We start from the raw sequence: 14,599 nt of genomic DNA on the forward strand, positions 1-14,599 counted from the left end.
TTTGTTTCAGCTCTGAAGTTGTTGATAAGAAGATAGAAGAGTTTCTTTCTAGCTTCGAGGAGAAGATCGAGAACCTCACTGAGGATGCATTCAACACCCAGGTGACTTTACTGTGTTGGCCTGGTCTTTTGTTCCTTGGCCCACCCAAGCCCTCATGACAACTAGACACCAGTCTTAACAGTGCTGTATGCTGGCTGGTTCTTGAGTTCTATAGCACCCCCCTTAATCTGACCATGTCTTCCCAGCTTCATCCCTCCCCATCATGCTGGCAGGTCCATTACAAAGCAGACTGGACAGGGCCAAGTGTGTTCTGAGGGAACTGGTGTGAGGCCACACCTGAGGGTGTCTCTTTCTGATGGTAACAGGTCACAGCTCTGATCAAGCTGAAGGAGTGCGAGGACACCCACCTTGGGGAGGAGGTGGACAGGAACTGGAATGAAGTGGTGACCCAGCAGTATCTCTTTGATCGCCTTGCCCATGAGGTAGTAACACCGTTTTCAGAGTAAGACAGCCCAGAAAGGGACTCCTGATTTAACAGGAGACACAATTCTAAGCAAATTGGTATTGCGTGGAAGAGAAACCTGGGGCAAGTTATTTACTTGCCCATTCCTTGATGTGATTGATCAAATCTTGTTTCCAGACTGGCTTCTCTAGAGCCTTAGGTAGCCAAGTGAGCAGGGTGCTTGCTAATCCTTACTTCTGCTCCCCCAATTTCACTCAGATCCATTTTTAAAAAATTGAAGTATAGTTGATTTACAAAGTGTTAATTTCTGCTGTACAGGATTCACTTCTGCATATATATATATATATATATACATTTTTTTTTCACTTTTTTATTATATGCTTAGGTTCCCTATAAGGTTTGGGAGAAAAACGGCTTCAGCTACTTAAAGAAAATTGAGAACTTCTGGTTCTCAATTTTATGGAGTTCTTTCCCCAGATTTAAGGATTCTGTGTATAGGTCTTTGTGACAAATTCTAGCCCAAAGTAATAAATCCCATGGAAAAGAGCTCTGGGCACTGCAATCCATAGCTCTGATACTATAACCCTATGTGGTGAATTACCAAAGGATATTGAAGCAGAGGGGTTATTTAACAAGAGGCTTCAGTCAGCCCAGCTCTTCAGGTTCTGCGGTTTTCCTATTAGAAGCCAGAGTGTACCATTACCATGTACCTGAGAGGTGACACTAAGGTGTGATGGGTTTGGCTCAGCGTACAGTACTCAGCTGTAATTACACCATCTGCTACCTGTCAGGGTCAGTCACTGCTAAGAAACATGAAGGTGTGTCAGAGGCTCATTTTTATCCTTCTCCAGAAGGTTGGGAGCCAGCTGAAACGTGGAAGAATAAAACGATGTGCAAAAAGCAGGATCAAGGAGGTCTGCCTAGGGTGTTATGTTTAATATCCTTACAGAAAATACACTGTTGTTAGTCTTTTAAAGCTTTCTTTCTTTCCTGTCCTCCCTTCCCCCTTTAAGATTGAAGCACTGAAATCATTCTCAAAATCAGACCTAGTCAACTGGTTCAAGGCCCATAGAGGACCAGGAAGTAAAATGCTCAGCGTTCACGTGAGTATGGTTACCTAAGCCGTAGCTCTGTCCTTTCCAGGGCTGTCATTTAGCACGTTTACCATTCCCTGAGTTTAGATTGGTATCAGAGATCCTAACAGGTCCCCAAATTTTGTCAGCATTCTCTCTCACCTCAAGTCTTTGGCCTCTTTCAGGTTGTTGGATTTGGGAAGTACGAGCCGGAAGAGGATGGTACCCCTTCCGGTGAGGATTCAAACTCTTCTTGTGAAGTGATGCAGCTAACCTACCTGCCAACCTCTCCTCTGCTGGCAGATTGTACCATCCCTGTTATTGATATCAGGGCTTTCACATCAAGACTTAACCTTCTCCCCTACCATAAAATAGTCAAATAAACTGCAATCTCATTGGCCTGAAGCACTGTGTATTTAAAAGTGTTTGAATTTTATGAAGTTAGTTACACTACTACTGCCTTAGGGCTTCCACTGAATTTTTGCACTGGCATCATAGAATTTGTCGTTCCCCCCACCCCGCCCCTCCTGTTGTGACTAACAAACAAACCAACAGTTACTATAGCAGCTGCAGAGAGAAATTAGGAGGTGGGCCAATGTAACCAAAAAGCTTGCAGGAGCCATCTGAGATGCCCTGGCCTGTCCTGGTCCTCTCAGATTGAGAATCCAGTTCTGTATGACAGGCTTCAGAGGCCCTATGTAATTGATGTCTTCTTAGTACCTAAATGCGAGGTGCTAATACTAATACCTGTGTTGTTGTTTTTAATGTATTTAAAAATAAAGGTAATTCTGTATTGCCCTTCAGAATGAGCCATTTGCTGCTGTGGCATTCCTTTTATTAATTATATTTTGTTCCGGTGTGGGGTGGGGATCTAAAAATAAACATTCTTCCCAAATTCTCTAAGGCAATAAAATATTTTTGGATAAAATGTCGGTAGCCCTATGTGTACTACTTGAGAGTTCAATTAAAACATGCGCAATAGCATTGTGGGGGCTAAAGACAGAACACAGAGCCTAAGGAAAGAAAAGGATGGACCCCTTCATTACTTCAAGAGTCCCTGTAAAAAGCTAGCTCCTGTATTCAAGGCTGCCAAATAACTGGGTTCAAGTTTAATCATAAAAATAATAAAAGAAACACACTAAAAAAAAAAAAAGGTTGGAAAAATTACTTTATGAAGGCTTAAGAAGCACTGAGTATAATTAAACTGTAGTCCAGAGTTGGATACAATTTAATAATAGTTCAATTCCAAAATAAAAGTTATTGTAGGTAAGACCATGAAATTTCCTAACATGTGGTTTTAATACATTGTGCTAAATTTTCTAAAACAACTCAGAGGAACCAATATTTACAGTACATGGCGTATTTATGAAAAACCTGGCATCACCTATATATATGTATATATGTGTGTGTGTGTGTGTGTGTGTGTGTATATATATAGAACCCAAGATTATATGAGCTAGGAAACAGATGTTGTATATCTCAACAGCAATACTAGAGTGCAGAGTTTGAGACTGGGATTTATAACGTGGGATTTGGAAAAGGAGCAGACATCTTGTTTTCAAAACCTGAAGTTTTTTCTCAAGACCGAAGTCAACACTGTAACTGCCACAGAACAGGAAAAAGGGAAGCTTTTCTCGCTTTAATTGTTCATCTGCATCAGAAAGTCCAGTATCCCTGAGATAGGAACCACTGCAATAAGAAGGGAGTGAATAGGTTCTCCCAAAGGAAGACTGTTACTTCATTGTGCCTCCTGCCTGGGTCACCAGGAGCAAACCTTGCATTTCCCAACCTAATGCTTTGCAGCACCGAGACGTTTCAGTAACGGTTCATCATAAACCCAGCATTCTCCATCTTCATGAAATAACTAAAAGAAAAGGGGAGAATTCAGTTACACACTTGCTCTGTACTTCTATAATATCATACCTTTAATTATTTTATGTGCTCCCCCTCCCCCCAACACTGAAATGAGTGTTCATCTCATTCATCACCATGTTTACTCGGTACTTCAGTATTCACTGAAATGAACAAATAAGTTACAGCTCAGGGAACAGCAGTAGGGAGACTGAGGCAGGCTTCCAAAGCAAGCTTACCCTTGTCTCCCACTGAATTTCCTTTTCCTTCCTTTCTCGGGCTTCTGCTCTTTGTCTTTCTTCAAGTCTATGCTTGGCTTCAGTTGCTGCATCAATGTCTCTGATTTTTAAGTTGAAAGTGACATCCTTCCAAAGGCTAAAGAAAAGAAGTGAAGGTACTAATAAGTACTTGATGGACAGAGGAGTTAGCAGTCTTGAGAATGAAAGGCTAGATCCATCTAGAATATTATATAACTACAGTACAAGTCAAATGGCTTTAAATGCTGTAGTTCACAGACTATAAATCTTCGGCTGACACCAGGGCACTGGAGTAAAGAACAGAGAAGTGGTCTCAGAAGATTCCACTGCTAGTTGTCAAAGGAGGAAATACAGGATGGGCAGAAAGCTGGATATATGGTTAGGACAACAGAGGAGAAAAAACAGCTGAGACTGGGATTCCACTTCTGGCTGTACCTCTAACTAGTGATGCAACCTTGGGGCTGTCAGTTCACCTCTCTAGGGCTTCAGTGTCCCTTAGTATAAACCAAAAGGGGTATATAGTAAGATCAGATCAGAGGACCTGAGAAATTCTATTTCATGAAGACTCCCCTGGAATTAATAACGAAATCTGGGAGAAGCAGTTTGAATACAGAGAATAAGGGTCAAGAGATGCACTGCAGAGACTTAAGGCGAGGTAAAAGATTTGGCTTCCTCTCAAGGCCTGGAAAATGATAACTAGACAAGTCTGGTCCAAACAACACTTTAAAGTGAAGACTCCTGGGACTTCCCTGTTGGAAAGGGACTTCCCTGGTGGTGCAGTGGTTAAGAATCGGCCTGCCAATGCAGGGTACACGGGTTCGAGCCCTGGTCCGGGAAGATCCCACATGCTGCGGAGCAACTAAGCCCGTGCGCCACAACTACTGAAACCTGCGCACCTAGAGCCCGTACTCTGCAACAAGAGAAGCCACCGCGATGAGAAGCCCGCACACCACAACAAAGACCCAATGCAGCCAAAAATAAATTAAATAAAGAAATAAAATAAAATAAAATAAAATAAAGTGAAGACTCCTAGGAGCTAGAAAAGTAGACACCCTAAGATTCCCCTTGTGTGAGTAGCAGAGCATAAATGTCTACAGATCTCCACTTATAACTATGAGCAGGCAGTCCAGGCAAGCAGACTGTTAACAAGTTAAAGACACAGGCAGGGTTATAGTTTGTAAGGTCTTCTTCACTTAAGAAATCCCCTAATATGCTAAACAAAGAACTTTAGTGCATGATTCCTCATACCACTAAAAGATCCTGATTTTATTGTACAAATGGAAGGGGGAAAAATTATGACATTTGAGACTACTAGAAAATTGAATACCAATTAGATATTTGATGATATTAAGGAATAACTGATTTTTTTAAAAAGTACAATGATGATATTGTGGCTGGTGTTTTTTGTGTGTTTTTTTGAAAAAGTCACTTTACAGATACATACTAAAATACTCAGAAATGGAATTTTTTTTTTTACGTTTCTTGCAAACAAAAAAGACCCTAGGGAGTGTGGGTAGAGACACAAGAGGAAGGGGATATGGGGATATATGTATATGTATAGCTGACTGACTTTGATATACAGCAGCAACTAACACAACAATGTAAAGCAATTATACTCCAATAACGATGTTTAAAAAAAAAAAAAAAGAGAGACCCTAAAGATGTTTTGATATATATATGATCTCAGTTGGGACCTCAGTACCATCTCTTACAAGCCATAAAGATGGTGATAAGTCAACATACACTCTATACTTATTATATGCCAAGCATCATACGTAGGCTCCATGTTTTTCTCATTTAGTTCTCACAACAATGCTGAGGTAGTTCCCATTTCAGGAAAGAAGGCAGAGAGGGTAGCTTATAGTCTTGGTTACAATGCAAGTGGTGGAGCTCCATATGAACCCAGGCATTCAAACTCAGTCTGTGCTGTTACACCCCGCTATACAGTCTCTACAACCCAGCCCTGCACCTATGCCTGGCCAATAGCAAGAGCACTGCTGCAAGCTCTAGTTATGTCACCTCCTTACCAGCGGGATTCGTACTCATTCTGATCTTCCAACTTCCTCACTTTCTTCTTGATTATAGGCAACTTCTTGGTATCTATAAAAACTACATTTTCCTAGAAAACAGAAGAGGTAGATAGATGTTTTATTGTTCACACTGTTCTAGAAGGAAAAGTCAACTCTTCCCATTAACAGATTTAATCATGAAATCCCACATGTTAGTGATGTAGACAATGAGTTCCATATGCAGTCTTCAGCCTAAATTATAATTGTTTGTTTTAAGTCTTGGTAAAGGCTCAATTCAACAGACAGTTTCAATGTGGCTATGTGCTACATGCTTGGGATGTAATCTCTTGGAGAGCTAGACAACTAATCCTAACGTTAAGTACTCTGAAGTGCTTTTTAAATTTCAAATTCTGAGTCCAAAATCCAATTCATTGGCTCCTCCTGTTAATGCCATACCACCTCCCTCCTACCTTAATTAGGTAGTTTGCAAGTTCCTTGAGGGCAAGGACTATCCTTGAGGGCAAGGACTATCTTACTCATTTCTGTATCCCTGGTGCCAGGCAGTTAATACATTTCTTAGACAAAATCAAACTGTGTATATACAAACACACGAGTTAATAGTTTAGCACCTCATTTTATTTATAAACACACATAGCATATATTCTAACGATATAGCTAACATTTACTGGGTGCTTACTATGGTGTCAAGCATTTTTTTTTTAATATATTATTCTTGAGTATTTTAAGGAGAGAGAGGAAAGTAAAAATCATTCTACTACCTGTACTGCTAGGTAAGAGGTGGGAGAAGGAAAAGGCTTGCCCTGAAGAGCTGGCATTAGAGCTCATCCTGGTTAAATTTCCAGATGAAGGAAGCCAGAGTAAGGGATGGGCTACGATTCAATGAAGCCTGAAACAAACGGCAAAACACAGGTTCTTACCCCTGTTGAGTATTTTGCATACATTACACCATTCCATTCCCCTTCAATTGAGCAGAAAGACTTCTTGTCATTTGGAGAACTAGATTAAAAAACAGAAACAAAAAACCACAAACATTTGTGTTAGTCTCAAATTGAAATTTCTCTACCAAAGAATCTCGTTAGTGTGACCTACCTACACAGAGCAGAACACAGAGGAGCAACTGTGAAGTCTTTGGTGAAGGCAGCTTAATAAAACTGGATTTCTCAGAGCCAACTATAAGAATGAGGGCCCTAAAGAAGATGCTAATAGACTCAAGATCCCAGAAACTGTGGGTATGAGATGTGCTAGGTGCTGGGACCATGGCAAACTAGGGACAGTCCCTGCCCTCGAGCTGTTCACAGTCTAGTGGGGAGACACTGCCATTGAGATTCTGGGTGGCAAGTGCTGTGGTGAGTTCAGGTGAGCACTGGAGACCAAGGGCAACACTGCTAGGATGAGGGTCAGAGAAGGCTTCACTTAAGGATACAATGCTGGAGACCAGGCTTTCATCTTCAGGCTGAAAGGGACCTCTGGGTCAAACAATTTTACCTCTTTTCCTAAGCAAGGATCCCTTCCTCAGAAGCCCCAACAGGTTTTACTTGGACATGACAGTGATGTGTATGGCAGGTATGGAACTTAGAAGATAAGCATTACAACAAAGGACAGATTAGGAAGGGCAAGGCATGGACATAGAAGGAGGCTAGGAGGTCAGAAAGAGAAAAATACACAGGGTAGAGGGATGAAGTTGCTATCAGCAGGCTGAAACTTGCTTCCTCTATGACTTGGTGCTTTGTGTGAAGGAGGACAAAGGGAAAGAAAAATGGTAGGATTCCAAGTTTAGAAGGTTATTGTGCAGTGGTTCTCAAAGTATGGTCTGGGGACCCCTGGGGCTTCCCAAGACCCTCTTAGGTCAAAACTATTTTCATAATATTTAGACATTACCCTAATTTGAAAAGCCCACCAAGCATTCTTTCAGAAGGCAGTCTTTCTATTATATAAGTCGCTGTGACTGGCCAAAAAATCTGCTAGCAGTTCCTGTTGCTGCTGGTTGGTTGCCTCTGAGGAATTCTGAGAAGCAGGCCCACGCAGGTCTTTGTTCTGGACATCCTATTTCCCCCACCTGCCTATTTTAGGGGAGCAGCCGCATTATCGTGGTGACTGGTGCTATTCCCTAACCTCTGCCCGTATTTTCTGACTGCAATATTATTTTGGATTTTACAGTGATCCTTAGTAATAAACATTTTGTGCTCGTGGTCCCGTCCTGCCCTGCTCAAGATTTTTTTGGAGGCTGATTCTGTCATCCAAATTAAATTATCTCCCTAAAAAACTGGTTAACCAATCCTATGTCTTCCATCTGCAACACTGTTCCCAGTAAGGCCTTTGAGGTCAGAGAAAGTCCTGCAGATTTTCCTCTTCTAGGCAGGCTCTAAACCACCCAACTGACAGCACAGCTGTCTTCATCTGATCCTAGAGAGTCAAACAGAACCAAGCAAAGATGTGATGGTTACTCTTTTTCCCCAGCAAAGCACAGAAAAAAGGACTATGAGGGCTTTGAGACACTTCGGTGGGAGTCACAGGGTCTCCTGTATGGGCTAGCTCATGGTCCAATCCAGCAATAATGAGTCAGGCACCCATAATCTGGGTTAGCTAGGAGATCCAGGAAGACTCTTTCAGTTCCCCATTTGCAAGTCAGGTTCCTAGGAAGGAAATCCCACCAATGACCTCAGGTTGTTCTGACCCCAGATTTTAGGTCTCCTCCTGAGATGGGATTTTAGGAAGAGACGTGACACACAAGATGTGAAGTAAGTTTACAAAGACAGAACCATTAAAATGGTCAATTCCTGATGGAAGTTATAGTTCAAGACAAAAGGAAAAGTATTTCAGAGAAGCAGAAGAACCGAAGCAGAAAAACAAAATACCTACAAAATCTCAGCAGTAACTCTGTGCTTCTTGCCCCCATAGAAAGGTTTGGTGTGGAAGATGATATTGGCACTATAGCCAGTCTTGGAACAATTAATATTGCATTCTCCGCCTAGTTCCACCCAGGGCACTGTGAGGATAGACCTGCAAAATCAGAAGTTTCAGGTAAGGCTGACAGTTCAGAGGAAAGAATGGAGGGGCACAGCTTAAGGAACAAAGGAACAGCAGGGTCTGCTGCTTGCTAATCAGAGGAATGCACACAGCTCTACTTGCCTTCCATAACCATTGGGGAATGTGAGAATGTAATGTTCATCATGGTCTAGACACGAGACACAGCCTGTGGAGACAAGAGATGGAATTTCAGCTAAGTAGTTGACGGAATCTCCATTCAGTTTAGGGAAAATCAATCTTGCATCCCACCCCTGCTCTCACCCCCAATACACATGCTTCCCTGCAAACAATGACATCCAAACTGGCTTTCTGGGGCCATTTACTCTTACTAGATAGGTGTCCAGCACATATTAGAATGACATAAAATTCTATTAACACTGTAGTCCACCAAAAGCCCCCAGACTTACCCTGTCCTATGTTGTGCACCCCAATTGACATCCCAAGGAATTTTGATTTGGTCCAGATATGAGCATTGAATTGTATCTTCTTGTTAAAGCACTCAGCATAAAAGGCTGAAACTGAATAGAAATTGTTTTCAATTAGTGCACTACATAGCCATAGTCCCCTCTCCAACTCCATTAACCCAGAGAAAAAACTGGCTGCATGGGGAAAATCCTTTACCCCTCAAAGAACAGCCTTGAATGTAGTCAGAAATTACCCACCTGCCTTTTATACCCTGTTTCCCCCAATGCAAGCAACCGTTCAGGACCATGTGGGCAGGAATTTCCCTGAACCATGAGGCTATGACCAATCCCAGAGGCTTAAAAACAAAGAGTCTGTCTGTTCTTCTGGTCAGCAAGCATGTTCCTGGCCCAGCCCCAACCTGGGCCCATCCAGTATTACCAGTCTTAATGCTGCATCCAGCAAATAACACGGGAGGACACATCTTCTTTCCACTATGCCAGGAATATACTGTGCAGAAACTACGTCTTTTTTATATAAACTGTCTTCAGAGTTGCTGGGATCACTAGAGCACAGCTCATGCTGTAAAGATGACTTCAGAAGCACTAAAAGGTGGCTTCTCAAATCCCTTCTTTTTATATATCATTAAGCAGTGAAGCCTAATAGAGTCTTTGGAACTTATACCAGGAACAGATATGAGGAATCAATCCTCATAGGATTGGGAAGATACTGGTGGCCATAAAACTGACCGTACAGTGACCTCAGTTATGGAGCTCTTTATGACCCTCTTTAGACAGAACAGTTTGAAATTGGCTACTGCCGAGGAGCTCTGTAACTTACTGGGTGGATGATGGGAAACCTGCTCAGCCACGAATGTTACGCTATTCTTGGAAACCCAGGGAACTGGTCCTTCTGAAACTAGCTCCTGCAAGTAAACATAACATATTTTCTTTTGATGTGGAAACAAATGACAGCGCAGAGAATCTAATAACGAGTCTCTGCCTCCCAAGGTGGTTAACTGCTCCCTCCTCTACACACCCAAAACATCTCATATATACTTTTCTTGTAGCACTTATTCTACTGGAATTACTGCTTTGTGTCAGTCTCCCTAAGTCTCTCTCACTAAGACATTATTGAAGGCAAGGTGCCTAACTCAGGGCCAGGCCTGGCACAGAACAGGGACTTATCAATGTCTGCAATATGAACAAGAACAGACACATTGCTTCAGGAAAGGACTACATGTAACGTGTCATTCGGAAAGGGAAAAATACAGAGAGTTATTTTTAAGGAGAGATTATTATATGAAAGCCAGTGTGGGCCAGGGGCTTATTTTTTTCACCCCTAGAGGCCTTTTAGCATTTATTTGGGTCTTCCATGTTGGTTGTTTTCCTCAAATCAACCCCCAAATGTTGGAGCCCTGTGGCTCAGGTCTCAGTTAACTATTCTTCTCTAGATGTCTTCCTAGATGATTCCACCTAATCCCAGGGATTTAAGTGCCTTCTAAATACACTAAAATCACTGAAAGCCCCATCTCCATCCTAGACCTCTCTCTCCCTTGAACTCCAGACTCTTAAATTCTAACTCCCTACTTGACAGTTCCACTTACATGTCTTTATATTTTATACTTTATATTTCATTTTGGAGTTCTGGATTTTTCCCTCCCCAAATCCAATCTCTTCCTCTTTAGTAAATGGCACCAACCAACTGCTGAAGCCCACAAGCAAGGATTCATCTCTGACTGTCCCTTTTCCCTCACCTTGCCCAATCCATCTAACAGCTCTGCCTCCAAAATATAGCTTGAGTCAACCATGTCTCTCCTGGAATAATGCCAAAGCCTCCTCCTTGCCAAATGCCAAAGCAAGTGGTCTCCTTGCTTCTATTTGCCCCTTTCCAATTCATTTTTCACAAAATAATTATAATGACCTTTTCAAAGCAAAAATGAGTTCCTGATAAGCCATAAAATTATCATTATGGTCCAGGAGGACTTTGCATGATCTGATTTCTAAATTTCTATCCTCATCTCACGCCACTCTTTCTCCTTGCTCACTGTGTTCAAAATATACTGATCCAACAACACTGTTCTTCTACGGGTGGTAAACATCAGCGCCTTTACCATTATTATCTGCCTCCAAATAAAATGAAATCTTGAATCAGTACACTAAAAGCTAAGTACTAAGTATCTAAATACTAAGGTAATTTAAAATGTCAGTGGAGAACTCACCACATTCTCTTCAGTATCATTTGGTAATGTCCAGTGACACTGAAAGATCTCGCCCAGAACAGGGTTGTATGGCTTTTTGGCAACCGATCCTTTCCTTCCTGCGTGAAAGGCTGAGAGGTACCATTTTACAACCTGAACCATTCGGTCTCTGGCATCCTTCTGGTCACTAATACTGCAAGGGAGAAAGACAAAATTTAACACCCTGTTTTCTGACAGCAACCTCAGCATGGTCCACCCTAAGCCAGACTAAGAGGACCCAGTACCAGGAGCTACCTCGGTCTCTTTTTAAAACTGAAGTATAATATACATAATTAAACACACCAGTCTTAACCGTTTGGTTTGATGAATTTGAAAAAATGCTTATATCCATTTAATTCATCACCATGCAACCAAGCTATAGAACATCTCCATTACCCCCAAGTTTCCCCATCCTCCTTTCCAAGCAATCCCCAACCCTTACCCTGAGGCAAACACTGTTCCTGGTTTCTAAGACCATTAGCTTTACTTGTTCCAGAACTTCATACTTATAAGTGCATTGTTTAACTGCCAAATAGTTGCAGATTTTCTGGATATATTTCTGTTATTGATTTCTGATTTAATTCTTTCATGATCAGTGAACATATTCCATATGGTTCCAATTATTTTCAATTTATTAAGTCTTCCTAGTATACGGTCTATCTTGATGAATGTTCCATTTACACTTAGAAAGACTGTTATACAAATTGTTTGGTAATGTTTTAGTAAAGTCAATTGGACCTTCTATAGCCTCACTGATTTTCAGAGGGGTGGGGGGAGGTGCGTGCTGCTCAATCAATTCCCGAGGGAGGAATTTCCAACCTTGATGTGTACTTGTCTATTTCTCCCTTCGGTCAATTTTTGCTGCATATAGTTTGAAGCTGTTTTACATATTTAGGATTATTATTTATTCTTGATAAATTGACTCATCATATCATATGAAATATCCCTACTTGTCTCTGCTAATATTTCTTGTCTTAAAAAATATCCTTTGATAGTAATACAGTGACACCAGCTTTGTTATGCTTAGTGTTTTGCATGGTATATCTCTGTCCATCCTTTTAACGAATCAGTGTCTTCATATTTAAAGTCTCTCTCTTGCAAACAGCGTAGAGATGAATCTTGCTTTTTTATCCACTCTTATAATCACTGTTCTCTTAAATGGAGCGTGTACGCTATTCACATTTAGAGTAATGAATTTGAAAAAACATGATATAGTTGGGTTTAACTCTATCATCTTGGTATTTTTCTATTTGGCCTCTTTATTCTTTGTTCCATTATATTTCCTTTCCTCCTTTTTGGGGAGTTAGAGAATTCCATTTAATCTTATCTATTGGCTTTTTAGCTGTACTTCTGTGTTTTTTATGTGATTCCTCCAGGGACCTCCCAGCTTAAATTCTTATACATTAAAAACTATCCTTAAACCTCAAATCTATATCTAATGAATAACTGATACTTTCCATTTATTTATGTTACCAATAAATACTTACATTTTATTTGTTCAATTATGTATGAATTTAAACAGTGCCATCGCTATTTGAATTTCTGCCCTTTGGGAATTGGTTAAATGGGTCTCTTAAAATCTTCATTAAGAAGGTATGTATCAATGTCATACAATGTGCCCACCCACTGTGAAGCTTCAGTAAACCACAGTCCAAGGCCAAGGAATGCAATCAGAGAAGACGGATTAGAACACCCCATTACAAAGAAAGTATTGCTGCTACCACTGAAAAGCAATGTGAACTCACTCACCTCCTCATAAATCAATCCCACCTTTAGATTAGCTCTGTCCTTTATACATGTATCTAATATTGCAAGCTTTGTATTTGAAATTTATGAATCAGGCTATACTCTGGACACTGGTCTGTAAACTCCGCAAAGGCAGACACTGTGACTCTTTCCCTTTCCAGCTCATAACAAAGTTCCTGGCAAACAATAGGTGCTTTAGAAAGGTTTGCTAAACTCGGATAACTGAAATTCATTGGATATAGTGTAAATAATTTAACAGTGATTACCAATTCCTGGATCAAATAAGATCCTAGCCTTGGCTCTGTAAATCCTAGCTACCTTAACAGGCACTCAAGATTTTCTGAAGTGTTTAACTTGGTTGCCTAACAATATCACCGCCAAATAATCTAAGCAAACGGGCATCTAATACAAACGAAATATTCAATTCCACTTTTCCCCAGAAATGTCTGAAAGGCAAAGGGATCCATCTATCCTGCCAAGGCAGAAAGCTAATGGGTAAAGTCTTAAAAAAATTGGAAACTACTATATTGAGTCAAATACCTCACAAACAGGTCCGGATGTGCAAAAAAGTCTGCATACATTTCTAAAAGAGATCTTCTTTCAAGAATAAATGTTGGAAGAACTACCTGAAAAACATACATATTTGACCCTTGAGGATCAAATTCCACTACAGATAAACAGATTGCTGAACTGCTTAAAAAAAAAAAAAAAGTATATGAAAACAAAAAACTCATTCCAATCATAGTAACACCCACCAAGTACTGCCCAGGCATGCTTCTGATACCTACTTCTCAAACTGTTCTGATTTAGAATGCCCATTAACCTGCCCAACAGATGAAAAACAGAGATTTTGAATGTTCAAATGTCACTTCCTCTTTGCAACCTCCCTTTAGCTCCCTGAATCAGTGTAACAATAACAACAACTACTCAGTAGCAACCCTTTGATACCTATATGAACCTTCTGGAGTATCACATACACATTATCTTATTAAACTGTACAAAAATCCCATTAAGAAGAAATTATCATCCTTATTTTACAGCGGAGCAAAATGAAGCTCAAAAGGGCGAAAAATTTTCTCACCACTCTGTTTTTCAGTGGAATTCAAAATCGGGTCTGTCTGGTTATGGGGGCGGTGCAGGGCCTGCTCACTTCCCCTCTATCATCGTAGGTGCACTAGGGAACTTATCTGCTTATGGGTCTGTGTCTGCAAATGAACAATGAGCTCCTAGAATGCAAGGGCCATACTTATTTCTACTTGCATCTTCAGTTACTATCCCCAAAGTAAGAAAAATTTAAGTAACTGAAGGAATAAACAAAATGAAGAAGAGAATAAAGATGGGATTCAACAAACTCCTTCATCATGGGGCTGAGCCCATGAAGAAAAATGCTGAGGGGCTGGGAATGTGGCAGAGGAGAAAGTAAAGAAGAAATTGGAAAATAAGGAAAAAGGATAAGATAGATTAGGATTAACCAATTAAAAAAGGAATGAAGGAATAGTTTTTGAAATGTG

At 40.7% G+C, this 14,599-nt stretch overlaps 2 protein-coding genes across 15 annotated transcripts in view; one reads left to right on the top strand and one right to left on the bottom strand.

The window, feature by feature from the left end:
- The window catches only part of NRDC (nardilysin convertase), a 91,382-nt gene extending 89,037 nt beyond the window's left edge, over positions 1-2,345 (top strand). For all 4 annotated transcript variants that reach the window (XM_060305606.2, XM_030870105.3, XM_030870108.3 and 1 more), the window contains 4 exons: positions 11-101; positions 366-482; positions 1,477-1,566; positions 1,722-2,345. In XM_060305606.2, coding sequence (XP_060161589.1) covers positions 11-101; positions 366-482; positions 1,477-1,566; positions 1,722-1,919 — 496 coding nt within the window. In that variant the 3' untranslated portion in view covers positions 1,920-2,345. The remainder of the gene's footprint in view (positions 1-10; positions 102-365; positions 483-1,476; positions 1,567-1,721) is intronic.
- Positions 2,346-2,686: 341 nt separating this feature from the next.
- The window catches only part of OSBPL9 (oxysterol binding protein like 9), a 169,965-nt gene continuing 158,052 nt past the window's right edge, over positions 2,687-14,599 (bottom strand). For all 11 annotated transcript variants that reach the window (XM_030870112.2, XM_030870113.2, XM_030870111.2 and 8 more), the window contains 10 exons: positions 13,629-13,714; positions 11,325-11,496; positions 9,944-10,028; positions 9,109-9,219; positions 8,804-8,867; positions 8,534-8,674; positions 6,592-6,670; positions 5,672-5,763; positions 3,627-3,762; positions 2,687-3,400 (listed from right to left, as the gene is read on the bottom strand). In XM_030870112.2, the coding sequence (XP_030725972.2) occupies positions 3,326-3,400; positions 3,627-3,762; positions 5,672-5,763; positions 6,592-6,670; positions 8,534-8,674; positions 8,804-8,867; positions 9,109-9,219; positions 9,944-10,028; positions 11,325-11,496; positions 13,629-13,714 (1,041 nt within the window). In that variant the 3' untranslated portion in view covers positions 2,687-3,325. The remainder of the gene's footprint in view (positions 3,401-3,626; positions 3,763-5,671; positions 5,764-6,591; positions 6,671-8,533; positions 8,675-8,803; positions 8,868-9,108; positions 9,220-9,943; positions 10,029-11,324; positions 11,497-13,628; positions 13,715-14,599) is intronic.

Source organism: Globicephala melas, chromosome 1 (genome assembly GCF_963455315.2).
Source record: "Globicephala melas chromosome 1, mGloMel1.2, whole genome shotgun sequence".
Taxonomy (NCBI): Eukaryota; Metazoa; Chordata; class Mammalia; order Artiodactyla; family Delphinidae; genus Globicephala; species Globicephala melas.